General features: G+C 36.9%; 1 protein-coding gene across 6 annotated transcripts in view; it reads left to right on the top strand.

The window, feature by feature from the left end:
• Asph (aspartate beta-hydroxylase) overlaps window positions 1–18427 on the top strand; it is a 216223-nt gene that overhangs the window by 173207 nt on the left and 24589 nt on the right. For all 6 annotated transcript variants that reach the window (XM_058584428.1, XM_058584427.1, XM_058584426.1 and 3 more), the window contains 2 exons: window positions 441–578; window positions 17936–18071. In XM_058584428.1, coding sequence (XP_058440411.1) covers window positions 441–578; window positions 17936–18071 — 274 coding nt within the window. The remainder of the gene's footprint in view (window positions 1–440; window positions 579–17935; window positions 18072–18427) is intronic.

Below are 18427 nucleotides of genomic sequence, written 5' to 3'. Positions count from 1 at the left end.
TCTGAACAGAGTTGGGTACTTAACAGACAAGTTCTTTATTTAAATATCTCTCAAAGCACAGAGAGTCCTCAACTTAAGGTGGGTAGACTCAAGATTTTTCAACTTTATAATGATGTAAAAGCCACATATATTCAGTAAAACTCTATTTCAAATTTGATCTTTTCCCAGCTTAGAGATGTGTAGTATAATACCTCTCACAATGACAGGTGATGACAGCCAACTGCAGATCCCAGTCATCCATGAAACCTCAAAGAGGATCAGCCAACACTTTACAGTGAACTCTGTTGCTAAACTACAATGTTCTATAGATTAGGTGGCTTAAATATATTTTCAACTTGCAATTGATTTAGTGCTGTATAAGTGCACTGTAAAACTAAGAGATGATTCAGTCCTTCATTTCATTCAGAGTAGTGTTGAGCACAGTCTTGCTGTTCTTTCAGGCATACAAGTGGTATGAGCTCGGGCACAAGAGAGGACATTTCGCATCCGTCTGGCAACGCTCGCTCTATAATGTGAATGGCTTGAGAGCCCAGCCATGGTGGACCCCAAGAGAGACAGGCTACACAGAATTAGTGAAGGTGAGTGTTGACTTAGGTATTGTCCTCACCTAATCTCTTGCCTATTTCCTGCTCAAAATCAGAATGGTAATCATGGAAAGAAATGTCATGAAGAAGATGCATTTTATTCCCAGTAATATTTTCAAAAAATAGTAGAAAAAGAATCTCTTCATCCCATTAGCTAAAGGTATCATCTATAGGATAAAGTAGGGAATTTATCTGGAACAGTAGTTCTCATACTTTTTAGTCTTGAGACTCCCACATGCTTTTAAAAATTATTCAGCAAAGAATTTTTTTGTTTATATAGGTTATATCTACCCATGTAATCTTTAGAAATTAAGACAAATAAAATATCATTTTATGTATGAATTCTTTAAAAATACCAATAACATCATTACATATTATTATAAATAACATTTTTACAAAATAATTACATTTTCAACACAAAATATAGTGAGATTATTAGAATTGTTGTATATTTTTACAAATCTTTTTTAAATATTTGGTTCATAGAAACTGGGAATATTCTCACATTTACTTCACATAAACACTAGAACATTGATATTATATATCATGTGTTCTCTAGAAAGTTCCACTGTGTATCTGTGCTCAAATGAACATAAAAAGAGAAAAGAACATCTTCTTAGTTTGGAAAGTTTTGATCTTTCCAATCCCCCTCAAAGAGTCTAGAGAACCACCAGGTGTCCCTGGACCACACTTTGAGAACCACTGATCCTGAGGCTATGGAAAGAAAAAAGTTATAAATATTTTTAGAAAATGTTGTGGCAGATATGTAGGATAGGGAAACTAAGTAACTCTTAACAACTTAATAACTATAAAAATGGAAAATTTTTATGTTGGTAGGCTAAATCTGAACTTTTGACTATTTGTGATTTGGGTAAGTATGGTCAGAAGTTTACTTTAGCTCATTATTCTTAGATTCATCAATGGACTCATTGTTAATTTTACTCGTTGTTTTAATAATACCATCTTCTATTCAAAATGTAGAAATGTCACGTACCCTAAGTGTTAGATGGGCTTCTGTATTCTGACCTAGAAATCTATCATTTATGCATGGTTTGTAGAAGATAATATTATAGAATATTTATACAGTGTTTGTGGAAGATAATGTTATTGATTTCAAACAGTTCATTTTACATGTGAGGGAAACAGGAGGGAAGAACAGGAGTGGCAAACCATTGGGAATTCTAGAATCAGGGTGATAGAGATGTGGACATTCTTATACTCTTTTTCCCACTTTTGGGTATATGTTTAAAATTTCTCACAATATTTTTGTGAAACAACATCTTATAAGACTTATAAAACTTCACTGATTAATTGTTCTACTTGGAGAAAAGAAGTTTCAATGCACTTACAATGAAACAGTCTTATTTGATCACGTTTATTCTATATTTCATTATAAAAACATACTTTATAATTATCTCAACCAATTGTAAAGTAGGTTGCCATCACTTAGACTTTGAATACTTTAAAGAGGTGAAAACCATGATATGATGACTAAATATAAAGATTAATTTTAAGAGGTTTCATACCCAGAGTAGGAATTGCATAGGAATAGCACTTCCTTGATAAATCTGCTGCACTTGGAACTCTCAGTGATTCTGTTCCTTTGTCAAAGACCATCTTCCCTCAGATCAGATCACACTGAACTCTCTTGATTGTCCTCCCCCATTTCTTTCACGTCTCTTTGCGAGTTTGCTTCCCTGCTATAGATTTTAGGATGCTTCCAAATTCAAGCAACAGAAATGAAAATCAAACCTGACTCCAACAACTAAGAACTTTATTGATTCACATAAATAGAAGCCTAATGGTAGGGCAGACCTGGGGGTAGTATAATGGGGGGAGATTTTCTTGGCTCTACACTTCCTCCTGTGCTGGCTTACTGCAAGAAGGTTGCCAGCAGTTTGATAGCATTGTTGAACTACCATCCCAGTCCTGACTGCCTGTCAGAAACCCCCTAGGAGACCCTTTCTTATCATTAATTACCATGTCTTGTGGCACTCACTGTTACAAAGGAGTCTGGGACACCAAGTAGTAGCTGGCAACAGGCTTCCAGGAAGAAAGCGAGAATATCTCTCCATCAACGTAGGAGCAGTATTTTCTTCAGTCTCATCCAATCTCAGTCAATTTATGGATTAGCTACTGGCAAGGGGCTCTGAGGGAATCCTTAAGCCAGCCAACAGGTCATGGCCTGGGAGCCAGGAAAGGATCAGCTTCTTTTCAATTGAATGGCTTATCAGGGGGCAGAGGGACATTCCAACTAAGTCAGGGTTCTATTAAGAAGAAGGAAGAGGCAAAATGGAAGTTGAAAAGGAAGCTGACAGTTCAGGATGTGTGCACTTGGACCCAAATATTGTTCTCTGCATTCTCCGCTCCCAACCCTCTTCATTCATTTTCTAAGAAGTCGTCTTTGCTGTGAGTCATCTGTTGTGAAATATTCTTTTACAACTATTCGACCCAAACACTTCTTTGTGTTCTATCTTCAGCTGTACAGGAACATTAGCATTGAATGTGAAATTAACTTACCATGTAAACTCCTGACTGCTATTCTTTTCCAATTGTATAAATGGTCAGGGTCTTGAGTCCATTTGGGATGCTATGGAAAAATGCCATTAACTGAGTGGTTTATGAGCAATATAAATATATTCCTTGGGATTCTGGAGGCAGCAAAATCCAGGATCCAAAGTGCCAGTGAGGGCTTCCTTTCTGTTACACATATGGTGCCTTCTCTCTCTTGTTGAGCGCTTGCTTCTGGTTCGTAGATGGTGTTGTCTGTCTGTGTATTCACATGGTGGAAGAGGTGGAGGTCTCTCTCTGCATAGTATTGAAATTAATTTAGTGGAAACTATCCAAAATATCCATCCAAATGATGAATAAATCAATAGACAAATATGGCATATTTACACAATTACAGTAAAAAGGAATGAAGCACTGATTCTTGGTGGAATGTGGATGGACCTTAAAAACATGATGCTAAGTGAAGGAAGCCAGTCACAAAAGACCACATATTTCATGATTGAACTGTCCTATGTAGGCAAATCCATAAAGAGAATTTTGCCAGGGTGTGAAAGATTGGGGTAAAAGAGAGTAACAATGGTTATGGGGTTACTTTTTGGGGTAATGAAAATGTTTCAAAATTAAGTAATGTTGTTGGTCATACACTTCTGAATATACTAAAAACCATTAAGTTGTTTGTTCTTAGGTCTTATGTCCTCCTTTTTTGCTAACCAAGTATTTCAAAATTCTATTTAGTTGAGCTTCTTGATTTTAGCTCTGCCTGTTTCAAGCTTTATTTAAGAACAGTAAGGCCAGGGTGTTAATCACAGGGTTCCCAGCATCTTGATATCTCAGCCTGTGTGACATCATATGTTTAAAACTCAGGGCTATGTGATAGTATTTTACTTTGTTAACTACCTTTATTGACAGAAATGGTAATATTGTACCATTAGGATTTTTTAAAAAGAGAGTCATGTCAAGGTGACCATTTGCCAATAATTACTGTGATGTACAGAGAGCCAGTTGTGTGAGGAATCCAGGGCCTGTTGACCATTTAGTTGACAAACACTTGCATATGAGGATATTCTTTCATTACCAAATTACAGATTTGAATATTCCAAACCATGCATCATCATCCAACCATTGATATCTTAAAATAGAAATCTAGATCTCCCAGCTGCCAGGTTTGGCCAAAAATACTTTTAGAATAATAATGCAGATTCTGGCTGTTAAGTGAGTGTTAACTACCATGGATAGCACATTTCCATTCAGCAGAGTGCTGTTTTCTTGGAGGCATGGAACAGTGTTCAGTAGATGTCCTCTGGGTTTTTTTTTTTTTTTTCCCCTTTTGTCAAGTTTCACTGTTCTTCATTGTGTAGCTTATAATTCTGCAGTTCTAGCACTGGGTGTTATGCAACTCAATGAAAGAAATTGGAGAAAAATATTTCAGTGGAGTTTTCCCTTTGGGGCTTATTTTCATTAGAAATGAGTAGTTTGTTGTTCAAATCACAAATATCAAAGTGTTGATTGCCTTGAGGGTATTTACCATTGAAACTGAAAAAAAAAAAAAAAAGATTAAATTCTTTGCTGGGTTGGAAGTAGAAATGATCCCTTGCAGTTAAAGAAAAGCCATCATACATTAAGTGTGTTGCTCTTCCTTTTTTGAGATTAACTGTTTGATCCATGTTATTTCATGGCCAATTTAGATGGAACTTGTATACATACAGACCACAGTATAGGCAGGGCTGAATCCCAGTGGCTAGGGAGGATGAGGCAGGAGGACTGCAAGTTCAGAGCCAGAGCCTCAGCAACATAGCAAGATTCTGTTTCTAAATAAAATATTAAAAAGGGCTGGGGATGTGTCTCAGTAGTTGAATGCCCTGGGCTCAATCCCTGGAAAGGAAGAAAGGAATGGAGTGAGGAAGGGAGGGGAGGAGGGAGGGAGAAAGGAAGAAAAAGAAACCACTGTGCAATTGCTTTTCCTACTTCCTAACTCTTTGCATTTGTCACTGGGGAAAAAAAAGGAAAAGTCTGGAATTCTGTTTTCTGAGCTCTTCAGAGCAGCTGGTCTGATGTAAACAAATAACATCACATATAAATTTGCCTTTCTTCATATTGCACTTTTATTACAGCTGGAGAAGTGCCCAGCAATACTTTGCCAGTGATGTGACAGAGTGCATAGGAATGATTGATTAGAATAGCACTCTCTGTCATTTTCCTCCGCACTATGGTTTTTATTAATTAAGAAATCCACTGTGTATGAATAACTTCACCTGGACAAAAATAGGACTTATGCAGTAATACATTAGTGGTTCAACATTTCTTTCCATGTGATTAAATATTTGAATGTTTTCAATGGATTGCTTTTGAAATGAAATGGATTGATAAAGAAGCAAAAATGTCACATTTACAGTGGAATCAAGCTGTAAATTAAGAGGATTAGCAGTTTTACATAAAATTAATATCATGGTATAAAGAAGTGCTAAAAGCAATTCCTTAAGCTTAACATAATAGTTTAATCTTATTTTTCAATGTCAAACTTTGAACTTTTGGGATTCTAGTGATATTTTCACAAAACAATGATGGGAGTCCAGAATTTGACAACTATGATTTAAAAGTGAACTTTTGAAATGGGATCCCACAATGAGAAGGAAATTAGTTTTGCTGTCAGCACTGATATTTTGGGCAAATATAAGTGAGCCTCACTTTCTATACCTCTATGTTTAGAATAATTATCCCAGTTCCTTTTCAATTCCAAGATTTTAATGAGGCAAACAAAGCAAAATATCAACTAAACAAAACCACCACGTTGGATGTTTCTGTGTGCTATTTAGGTGTGCAGCCTTACTAAATTGAGATCATAGAATGCCATATGATGCCAATTATGGCAATAGAGCAAAAGAACAAAATACTTGATATTCTTTGAGTTATTTCAAACTAAAAGACCATTTATTTTCTTTCTCCCAGCAAAATTGGTAAGTTCTCAGTATTTATCAATATGAAAAACCAAATGACTACACATTGGCATTTTATCTGTGACCCTCTTTGGAAACTCACAGTACAGTGTTTGATATCTCAGAATAATTGCAAACTGAACCTGTAGACTGGTATTCCATTTGGGGCTCAAAAATGTTTAATGAGGTAGCTCATGATCTGTGTTTTAACATACTTATGCACAGATCAATGGCGTATACATAACCACATACATATCTGCTTGTGTATCTGTTCATCAAGATATTTGTTTTTATATATACTCAGGAAGTCTCCCAATCAGGTTCTTTCACCCCCTTGAGATCAATGACTTTGGGTTTCTGCTCAGAGATGTCATTTCTTTAGGACGTAGTTCAGTACACTCTTTCCAAGAGGTAGGATGGAAGGGAATCCAACCTGGTGTCCCCCTTATACCTCCTTCTGACTAATATATCCATTGGCCTTCCTACCCATCTGGACTAATCAGAAAAAAATGGGTCTCATTTGCCATCTGAGTGCTTACAGCCCTCAGGTTGGGTCTCCTGGCAATGTAGCCTGTATTTTCTCCTTTCTCTCAGGTGAAGAAATCCTTTTTCTCCCACTGTCTAAAAAGAACAAAATTCAGTTCTATAAGACTCCTCTCATGCTCCAGTCCAAGATGCCCCTTATTGTATTTTTTTCTTTAGAAAGGAGAATGAGACTAAAAACACCAAGGGACAATGGCCAGACCATATATAAAAAGAGAGCTGTGGCCCAGGAACCTGCCCAGGAAACACATCTGCTGTCTACAACCAACAGCCAAGGGAACCAGCCTGCTCGACGTCAGAATTGTAGGAAGCCAGACCACAATCTCTAGTAACAATCAAGGAAGCTGAATAATAACTTCTGTAGTAATCAGCCCCAACTGGCTAGGATTTAATTAATAAATGACAGCTGCCCTGATTTTTGTCCACAGTCCCAACTTAACAACCTGAGCAAACTACATGTGCAATGCACCCTTAAACCATCACATAGGAGGTCCCACTGTTAGGTGTCTCCAGCCTCCTCAGGCCAACAGCTTCTGTGGAGGACACAACCTTCCCTTTCTGCTAGTACAAAAACTACCCACTCTTCCTGCCTTTGAATCTTTGCCAAAACACAGGTGACTGTGTCTGACTTCTTTGCTGCAGCAAGCTTAGAGTAAATAGCCTTTGCTTTTTCTCATTTGAGTGGTCTTGGTTTATTTCCACAATAAGAAATGTCAGCTGCTTTCTTTGATCTTTATATTCAAGCTTGGAAAAACAAGGAGAGCTGATCAAAATGCATCAGGACCAGATAGAGATTGTTCCTTTAATGCTACTAATTTCCTTAGAGGTTTTATTAAAATTACTGCAAAGAGAATTTTCTGGGAAAGCGTTGTGCTTACTGAAGTGTTTGCTCTGATTCTGTAGCCTCAGCTCCTCACTCAGGGGGATGACCCCACCCTGGGGTACCATTTCTAAAGCAGGATGCATGGCTGCCTCTGTTCTTAGCATGCTGGAGAGGCACATTTTGGCTAGGATTTAAGCAAGCTGATTTTATCTCTGAAAATTAAGATATGTAATTCCTAACATAATTAAGATAAAATAATCTCTCAAAACCAAACTATATAATTTCTAAAATAGTAATGAATTACAAGCATATTCTTAGTCAGTTAAGTACAATTTGGTATTATATTGTATTGAAGTGACATTTTAGTCATTCATTCGCACTTCAATTTTATGCATAAATTTTGCCCACAGTAGTCTTTAATGACGTACCTTCCCTTAACGTAGACTCAGGACCTGTCAAAGTACCTACATATCTCAGGAATTTTCTGTCAACTGCCAGTGTCTATGTGATATTCATTCCGTTTTTCTTACAGCTAATCAAACATAGTTAAGACGTGATCTCGCTTTTATTACTCTCAGCCCTCTGAGTTCTTGTATGATGTTTGCACACACGTTAAAAACCTTTCCCCATAACCATGTTTTATTTTGCTCCTATAAATTTACTTTTGCCCATGTTGATGTAAATTTATTTCTGGTCCTCTTCCATCTGCTGTTTGCTTTCTTAGCTGGAGCTGGTTCTAATTTGAATCTGTTTTTAGTCTTATGAGCTGAATTATGTCTCCCCCAAACTGTTGAAACCCTAACCCCCACCCAGTACCTCAGAATGTAACTGTATTTGGAGACAGGCTTGAAGAGGCAGTTAAGAAGAAGCAGTTTAAAAGAAGCCATTATGATGAGCGCCCTAATCCTACCTGGTGGGAGTCCTTTATAAGAGGAAGTTTGAAATCACAGAGAGGTACCAGGAATGCATGCCCACAGAGAAAAGGCCATGTGAGGACAAAGTGAGAATAAGGCCATCTGTAAGCTCTGGAGAGAGGCTTCAAAAGAAACCAAATTTTCTGGGCTGAGGTTGTGGCTCAGTGGTAGAGCACTCGCCTAGCACGTGCGAGGCCCTGTGTTCGATCCTCAGCACCACATAAAAATAAATAAAGATATTGAGTCCAACTACAACTAAAAAATAAATATTAAAAAAAAAAAGAAACCACATTTTCCAGCACCTTGACCATGGACTTCTAGCCTCCCAAATTGTGAGGGCATAAAAGTGCTGTTGTTTAAGCCACTCAGTCTGTGTTGTTTTGTTACTCTTGGTTTAGCCAGTTAATACCATTGGTGGCTTTCATTAGTAGTCCTCCTCTCTTAGCAGTGTGCCACACTTACTGCCTCAACAGAAGTGTCCCTTCATAGAAGAAAATATTTAAAGTTCAGTTAGACCAATTTTGATTGATTAGAACAAAATTAAAGTGACTTTTTGTCAAGCTTGAAGCATTATAATCATTTTATCATCACCTAAGCATCTCATGGAGTTAGGGTATACCAACTAAGAGGTACAAGTAAAGAATATAGCCCAAGAGGCAAAAAAAAAAATTAGGTTGACAGTAAATCAATACACAGATTAGAGAGTTTGATTCAAAATGTGAAATATGATGCTGAAACTATTTCTTCACTGCTCACTGGTGCGCTCTCTCTCTCTCTCTCTCTCTCTCTATAATATATATATATATTACCTATTTATCATGTGAAACATTACTTTGAGTTCAGTGATCTTTTAAAGATGTATTTGAGAGATTGATAAAGGACTTTGCAGGCATATAATTGTCTCTAAAGTCCACTAAGAAGTTGATTTACATATTATAAGATACTTCTAGTCTAGAAATAAAAAAGATAAACAGGAAAAAGCAGTTAGAGATATATAGAAAATATAGGTAAAGAAGAATTAAATGAAATTAAATGTATGCATTTAACATATCCATATATAAAACCCTCACTTTAAGTGACAGTAAAAAAAAAATAAAAATGGATCAAACTTTTTTAAATGGTGGGAGAGAGACAACAATAGATGAATAGTGTCTGTCATTTTTTTTTTAAATGGAAACCACAATTATCTGATTTGTCAGTTCTAAGAAAGCAGAAACCAGAGTCATTGCAGAGGGGATTCCGATGAAGGAATTTAAGGGATCCAGGATTATGACCACTGAAGAAGTTGCATGGCCTCAAAGAATAGGGCTGTCTGTACTGACTTTTTAGGGTACCCAGTAAAAAAATCTGGCTTGACAATGTGGCCATCAATCACAGACCCTGCCATTTCACACAAGATGACCAATGGCTTATTCATTTTTATAGAACTGTTACCTAAGCATCACCAAGGATTGAGGAGATCTTCAGCATAAACAACAAAGAACAAAAGAAACAAAAGAAATGCTGTAATTTAGGGAAACAGAAAATACAGGAACAAAGGCAAACTTGAAATAATACCTCGAAGGTACTCAGAGCAATAAGAAGGGATAGTATACCCATAAAACAAGAATAGAAAAAAAAGTAGTAAGAATACAAAGGGGAGCCAACAAAGACCCAGAAAGGGCTCTTGGAATCTGCAGAAATAAAATTTATTAGTGTTGTTAGAAGCTATGTCAGGAAAAGCCACCAGAAGGAAAAATAAAAAAGGTAAAGATGAAAAATAGGAAAATTAGAGGCTCAATGTAACATGTCCAGAATACAAATAAAAGCAGTTGCAGAGAGAATAGGGGGAAATAGAGAAGACAATATTAAAGAAATAATCCTAGAAAATGGCCAGGGGAAAAAATGTGTATTTCCATGTTAAGGAGCACCAGTGGGTATCTGGTCCTTATACTAAAACACGTTGCATTGAATTTCAGGATGTCAGAAAGAGAAAAATTTACAATTCTCATTATTTTCATCATGGCTGTGCAGTATTTGTATATAGCATATGTCCTCTTGGCACACTTAGTCTTCTCACCTCTGAGGGAAACTTTTTAAATGAGAAATTTAAAGCACAGCATTAGGTACCTTACCCAAAATTACCAGTTTAATAAGTGGCAAAATCTGACTTTTAGAGATTATTACCCAAAGTACATATATGAAGATACGAATTGGTGTCAACATACTTTATATTTAATCAGAGATATGAAAAATTGTGCTGTATATATATAATAAGAATTGTAATGCATTCCACTGTCATTTAAAAAAAATCAATAAAAAATTTTGTAAAAAAAGAGATCCTCTAGAAGGACCAAAAAGGAAAAAAAGAAAAATAAAGAGGAATCCAAAAGATACCATTTTTCCCAATAGTAGCACTAAAATTTGCAATGCGATACAGTTCTGCTCTCAAAGTTAAATAAGACATGGTTTTGGCAATGATTTTTAGTTATGACCACTAATAATAATAATAATAATAATAATAATAATAAAAAATATGCAGGTCTGTGTCAAACTAAAGGTTACTACACAGCAGAGAAACCAGTCAACAAAATGAAAAGGCAACCAATGGAATGGGAGAAGATTAAAATTAAACATCTGAAAAGGAATTCCTATCTAAAATATGTAAGGAACTCTTGCATCTCTATAGCAAAAAAAAAAAAAAATCTGATTTAAAAATGGGCAAAGGACCTGGATAGACATTCTTCCGATGGCCAATGAATATATGAAAAATGCTCTCCATCACTAATCAAGGTAATGCAAATCAGAACCACAGTGAGACATCACTTCACACATGTTAGGGTGGCTACTATGAAAAATAAGAGGTAACAAGTGTTGGCAAGGATGTGGAAAAAAGAGAACACTTTACACTGTTGGGAGGAATATAAATTGCTACAGCCACTGTGAAAAATAGTGAGGAGGTTCCTCAAAAAAGTAAAAATAGAACTACCATGTGATTCAGAAATCCTGCTTCTGGGTATATATCCAACAGTAATAATTCAGTATCTCAAACATATGTCTTCACCTCCCTGTTCATTGCAGAATTACTCAAAATAGCCACAATATGGAAATAACCTATATGTCACAGATGAGTGGTACATACACACTGTGGAACACTATCTAGTCAACATTTATGAAGGAGGTGTTGCCATTCCAACAACCTGGATGAGCCTGGAGTATATTCTAGGCCAAACTCAGACGGACAACTACTGTGTGATCATAAATGTGGAATCTTAAGAAAGTCAAAGCAGAGAATAGCACAGTAGGTGCCATGGATAAGCATGGTAAAATGGGGAGACGTTTGCCAAAGAGTACAAACTTTCGCTTATAAGAGGAACACGTTCTAGGGATCGAAGGTACAGTGTGGATAGTGAACTATGTGTTAATTATTAATTTGATTATGGCAATCATTGCACATTTTATACATGTAAAAAAGCACCACATTGTATACTTTGAATATATTCAATCTTTATTTTTTATTTTAAAAAATAAAAATAAAATGATAATCACACTATATAACAAAAAAAAATTATAATGAGATTTTAAAACTAGGTAAATAAATTTACTACCTGAACACCTACCCATTCATGGTCAAACTTTCAATCACATAAGAATAGTTTCAGATGTTTTCAGAAATGCAATTTTACCAGTCATGTGTTCTTTCTCAGAAACTAGACTTGAATAGTTAGAAATCCCAATACCAGAGGCCAAGGCAAGTTCTGTGAAGCCCAGAGAGCCACTGTTCCACATTATAGTAAAACATGTTAGCTACTGGAGGGTCCATTTAGAAAAACAGAAAAAGAAAGAAAGTAATAGACTATATGATTTCTTCAGCAAAGGGTGAAAATACAGGTGCAGTGGCTCTTATCAAGAGTCTGGAACCAGAAGTATTTCAGATTTGGAGATTTTATTTGCATATGCATGATGAGATATCTTGGGGATGGGACACAAATGTGAATACAAAATATATTTATTTTTCATATGATAATTTTATATGTTATTGTAAATAATTTTCTGCATAATACATTTTCATGGTATAAAGTTTTCCTCCTGCTACAAAACCCTTTCAGATTTTAGAGCATTTTAGATTTCAGATTTTTGGATTAGACATGCTCAACAGGCCTTTTTTTTTTTTATTACAGTTTCAGAGTTGATGAAGAAACAGTGTTAAGTATTAGAAAATTAAGCCAACAAAAGGGCAGAATTTTTTTAAAAATGCATGTGACACAAAGTGTGATCATTTACAACTCAAGTCAAGTGTGAAGGATACTTCATTGTCATAATATTTTAAAATCTGAATGTGAATTTACCCAGATGAATGAAAGATTTGAGAAATGAACTGTATCACAAGGATAGAAAAGAGGGAAAAGAGAAAGGCATCAACTTGTTGGATTGTTAACCTTCAAGAATAGTAATGCCAATAAATTATTTAGATATAATCAGTTAAACAACAGAAGAAATATTTAAAAGAACCAGCTGGGAGTTAGGCTCAGGGATAAGGAAGAGTTGAATAAAAAACTTCGAAAAACATAGATCTTTAAATGGAATAAAAAACAGTAGTAAGAAAAATAGGTAAGTAAGAATGATTTGGGCTATGATTTACTTTTCAAAAGAATGTTGTCTTTTGTTGTTTGTTTGTTCTTTTTTTTTTTTTTCTTTTTTGGTTGGGTTTGGCTTTTTTGGTGCTGGGGATTGAACTCAGGGTTTTGCATGTAAGCATGAGCTCTGCCACTGAGCTAGCTCATGCCCTCAGCCCCAAAAGAAAGACTTTCTGCAAGAATTCAATTTTAAGAGAAATTTCAAAAATAGGAGTTAAATGAATTTGGCATTGAAAAGAAAAGTGAACCATCAAATGGTATGAATCAGCTGTCTGGGAAGATGAGGAAATGGCTCTTACCTGAACAGAGAATTGGGATTAAGGCCAGTTGAGGTGCATTATGGGATTAGTAGGGCTTGGAACTGGGAAATCAATTTATGGATGGCTAGAGTGCCAAATATAGCTGAGGTTTAACAAAACTATGGGCCACTGTAATAACAGTCAAATCTGGTTTCTAAGTTATGTGTAGCCACAAGAAAAAAAAATGCTTTAGAAACTTTAGTCTTCCCAGCTGAGATGCCAGTGCTATTAGTTTCTCTCTCCAGTTTTAGGAAACAGGTGAATTTAGGGTAAAGGAAATCATATTTCAAGGTAGACCTTTAAAACTGTAGGCATTGCTGGCTTTGTGTAGACATTTAAGTTTTTGCTGGAATTTCCTACACAAAGGCATTCCTTGCCATCTCTGAAGACTGAGTGCTATTACTGTGGAGAAAATTCATATTCCCTCCCTTTTCACTCTCCACCTCCTGCACATATGTAGTCTGAATTTTCTTGTGTCTCCCCTCCCTCAAATTCGTAGGTTGAACTCCTAACCCACAAGGTTATGGTTTTAAGAGGTAAGGTCTTTGGGGTGTGATTAGATCACAAGGGTGAAACCCTCCTAAATGGGATTAGAGAAGCCCCCAAGAGCTGCCTTGCCCTCTTCTACCATGTGACTCATGGGTGCAAAGACACTCTCTGTGAACCAGGAAACAGTCCTTACCAGACACCAGATCTGCTAATTCCTTGATCTTAGACTTCCAAGCTCCAGAACTGAAAATTAAATTTCTGTTGTTTATAAACCAGCCTATCTACACTGTGTTATCACAGCAACCCAAATGGACTGACACACATGTGTACTGTGTAATTAGGTTTGGTCTTTAATCTCCTGTCATGATCTGTATTTCATTAAATGTGGTTCCTTGGTGTGTGGTTAAAAACATTTCCAGGTTCTATCCCAGATTTTTTTCACTAAAGTCCCTGTGTGTGATTCCAAAGTTGAAAAATACCCCTGAGTAGAGTCATTTACTTTGGCTGAAAAAGTGTTTACATTGAAATGCTTAGAAAATCATGATTGCTGTTACCACTACATCATTGTTCTTTACATCACCAAGTTTCACTAGTCCTCTCTTTTGGGTCACTCAGTTTCCCCACTTGTCCTTATCAAGGATGTGAGCTGTCTTTGAGTTGTACCCATTGCACAATGCAAGCTGGAAGCACATGTCTCTCTGAGCACCTCAAAAGTACCTTCTCCCAATGGGTGCATAGGAAGCTGTGGGACCCCACAATTGTCCCCACACCCTAGAGGGGAACAAGGCCTGCAGAGCCCAACCCAGACTGAAACTTAGACTGTGCCTCTTCCACAAAATCCTTAGGAATGACCAAGAGGGTAACAGCAGGGTGAGTCTACCTGGACTGTTAAGCTCATTCACCACTCCAAGAGTCATTTTGTCATCTCCAAAAAAATTTCCATGAGGTTAACAGGACAGATCCTTCCAACTATAAAATTCTGTGACACCGCATTGAACTCAAAAGAGAAAATAATGAGTAACTGTGTTAATGGAAATAAACTAGAAATCTGTGCAGTGCTGGGATAGTTTATTAGTCAGGGTTCTCCAGATGAACAGAACAAATAGAATGTATATATAAAAGGCAATTGTTTTATATAATCAGAAGCTGGGTAATCCCACAGTGGCTACTGTCCTGCTAGAGAGCCAGGGAAACCAGTTGCTGCTTGGTCCAAGAAACTGTAAGCCTCAGCACAAGAAAGAGCAATGATACAGCCCTAGTGTGAGACTAAAACCTGGAGTGCTGGCGAGTTACTGATGCAAGTCTGCATTCAAAGGCTGCAGTCTGCTTCCACGGGAGATGGAAGCAGCAAAATCTCCCCTGCTCAAGAAGAATCAAGCTCGTGGGAACATCCTCCTCCTGCCTTGTTCCATCCAAGCTCCCAGTCTATGGGATGGTGCCACCCACACTCAGGCTGGCTCTTTCCCTTTCAGATCACTGACCCACACGCCAATCATCTTTGGAAACACCCACCCAGAAGTGTGCATAACAGTTTTCTAGGTGTCTGTCAATCCAGTCAAGTTGATACTCAAGATTAACCATCACAGGATGGAGCACGTCTGTAGTACAAGTATTTGGGGTCAGGTACTGGGGAGATCCTTCTGCATTCATTTTCTCTTTTGCACCTGATTCTGTCATTCAACACCTGTGCCACTCTTAAAACAAAGGAAAACCCAAAAGTTGTTTTTTGGGTTTTTTTCTTTTTTAATCAGTAGTACCTGTGGAAAAGTACCTTGGGAACACTTCCCAGGGAGGCTGAGGGTAAAAGGTGCAGAAATGACATTTCACATTAAAAGACAGCCTATTCTTAAGTAATAAAGTTTAAATTGTGTTGAGTGATGCAGTCACTTGAACATTTCCCCTAGGGTTTTGTGCCCTATTTTAGTAACAAAAAAAAAAAAAAAAATCAGCTCTTTCCAACCATGCTCTTAAAATCAGCTTTCAAAAGAAATGAAACTTCTAAAATTCCAGGAGGGAAGAGCTTGCCCTTATAAGGTGCCAATAACCTCATTTGAAAAGTAATTTCATGTGTTAGAGAGGTAATTCTCTCCTTGTCTGTGTGACAATTTAACAAGACTCTAACAGATTTATCTAGCAACTTGAACAAGTTGCAATAACAGCAGTGAGTTGGCAATTTAGGTGCATTTAAGAAGATCTGAACATACTGCAAAGTCCTGGGGTGCATTTTTTTTTCTTTTCCATGATCTTGAGGTTCTTGAGAAAACCATGAAATTCTCTCAATATGGAGACATGCCAAAGTGAGGACTTTTGAGTGTCTTCTTGAACTGCCATCGTGGACTTCCTAGTTATAAACTTCCTACACACACACATACACACACACACACACACGGAAACTCGTTGGTGGACTGAGTGCTAACTAAGGACAAATGACCAGCACCACAGCAGGAGGGTGATGGAAGGAACAGATGTAGGTATTGACACTAATGGGTGGTTTTCACAGAAATAGAATTATAAAAAATCAATCTCTAATCAAAGTTTCTTTCCCTACAATATTTTAAAAACCCTAATAGTTTCACATAACACAAAAAATTTCCCTTGGTGTTAGAAGTGAAAATAACAACAAATCTACTTTTAAAGATCTCAGTTGGCTTTATTTGTAATTACAGAGTCAGGTGGCAGCCTGCATCCAAAATTATATAGAATGTTCCACCCCTGTGTAGCCAGAGAAAAGGAGATCAGATACGGAATATAGAAGTGAGGTGGAGACAGCCCTATTGGTTACAGCTCATGTCTGTCTTCTTTGAATGTTGTCTGAGTGGTTGGCCATTTGTGATTGTCTAAGATGCACTTACTTTCTGAGAGTAGGTGACAGTCTGTTTAGGTTAGGTTACAGTGCACTGGGCATGGACAAACTTTGAAGCCATGCTTAAAGCATGAATAGAGGCAGCTTCAGACCAAATTTCACACTGACTTGGCTGAGGCTGGCATCATGTTTTCACAGAAATATGAGAATAGCTGGTTTTTGGAGTCCTCAATCATCCTGATTTCTTTTTACACATAATCATGAATTAGTAGAACAATGAGGTGGTAAAAATACTTTATACACTGTCTTTGTTTTACTCAATTATAGTTCATTTCACTTGACTAATGCAAAAGATAGAGAACTATGTTTTGCAGGGCAATTTAATCCATTTTTGAAATTTTTATTCCTCATGACTGATTAGTTCTAATCTCCTACTCTTAAGACATTTATCATGTCTGGCCCCCAGATTCTTATTGAAACCAGCTAGTGTGTTCCTGTCTACAAATGCATATCCTCAACTATTTTATCCACTTCTCTATTATAGAAATGATTGAAATAATTAGCATTTCAAAATCCTGGTTTATCTGTACATCTTTGTCCCTTTCTTACTGTAGGAAAGCTATTTTTATTGTTTTCTTCTGATAGCAGCTCATCTCAGTTGGCTACCTAGATGCTTAGCTCTGCCTGCATGCACCCACCCCTCCCATGCCAACCCACCCCTGACTGGCAGCACAGTGTCATGGGGAGGATGGCCTGGAGGATCTCCCACCAGATCTGCCAGCTCCCACCTGGCCACTCCCAGGGTCTGACAGTCAGAAGTCCAGGCTAAGGTTAAAGCTGCCTCCTAAATAAGAAGTCAAGGAAATATTTTTTTGTTTATCTGAATTCTAAACACTAAGGCACCTATTTGTTATGTTTTTCTGTTAATCTTATAATGATCAAATGCTCCAGTGGACACTTTTCCTATGTCTTTGAAAGTTCAATATTTACCATGTTGAATGGCAGCTCTGTAAGGGACTCTATAGAAAGGTGAAATTAAATGTATGCTTTGTAATCCAATTCTCTTGTTAGGTTATGGATTTTAAAATAAATAAATAAATAAATAAAAAGAAAGAAAGAAAACAATCTTTTGGCAAATCTTAAAGCAAATAATTATGGAAGAAGGAATTGTTCTCTGAGGTTTCTAGGAATTTTTGAAGTGTTTATTCTGCAACAGCATTTGGTTCAGAAAAATATTAAGAGGTTGTTTTGTTTCTTTTTTACATCCTTGATAAGAGCTTCTAGAAAAAATTGAAATAAGCGATCTAGATGAGAGCAAAAATGTCATTATTTGATTAAATAAAAAAGATACCTGAGATGTATTATAAAATGTTCTACCAGCCATATTTTCAGTCCAGTGAAACCAGAACCTTTCTTCTAGACTTTAGAAAGAAACTGGAAGTTAATCCGTGATGAAGGACTTGCAGTGATGGATAAAGCCAAAGGTCTCTTCCTGCCTGAAGATGAAAACCTGAGGGAGAAGGGTGATTGGAGCCAGTTCACACTGTGGCAGCAAGGTGAGCTCCTGTCTTCTAGACTGTTCTCTGTAACCTATTGACATCTTAGGAACATCCCTGACCTTCATTTGCTTCTATAAAATATAGATCATGCCACCATGGTGAGAGATGTTGGGTAAGCAACACAGTGAGTGACAAGACAGTAATAACTACTGAGTTCTTCAAAACTATAAATGTTTCACATTCAACTTTATAATTCTTGAGCTTAATCCACACCCAGGCACATAGATAGAGCTTCAATATGTGTGGTCAATGAGTTAATATGTAAATCTATCTTTAAAATGAGGAGATTTGAACTTTAAGGTTCTCTCCAGTTCTCTTGGAAAGTCAACTTAACCTCTGTTACAAATAGCCAT

This window comes from Marmota monax, unplaced genomic scaffold, assembly GCF_021218885.2.
Source record: "Marmota monax isolate L192 unplaced genomic scaffold, Marmota_monax_Labrador192_F-V1.1 WCK01_AAM20220418_F8-fsc00063, whole genome shotgun sequence".
Taxonomy (NCBI): domain Eukaryota; kingdom Metazoa; phylum Chordata; class Mammalia; order Rodentia; family Sciuridae; genus Marmota; species Marmota monax.
Note: the sequence above shows the minus strand (reverse complement) of the source record. Positions and strands in the feature narration are given on the sequence as shown.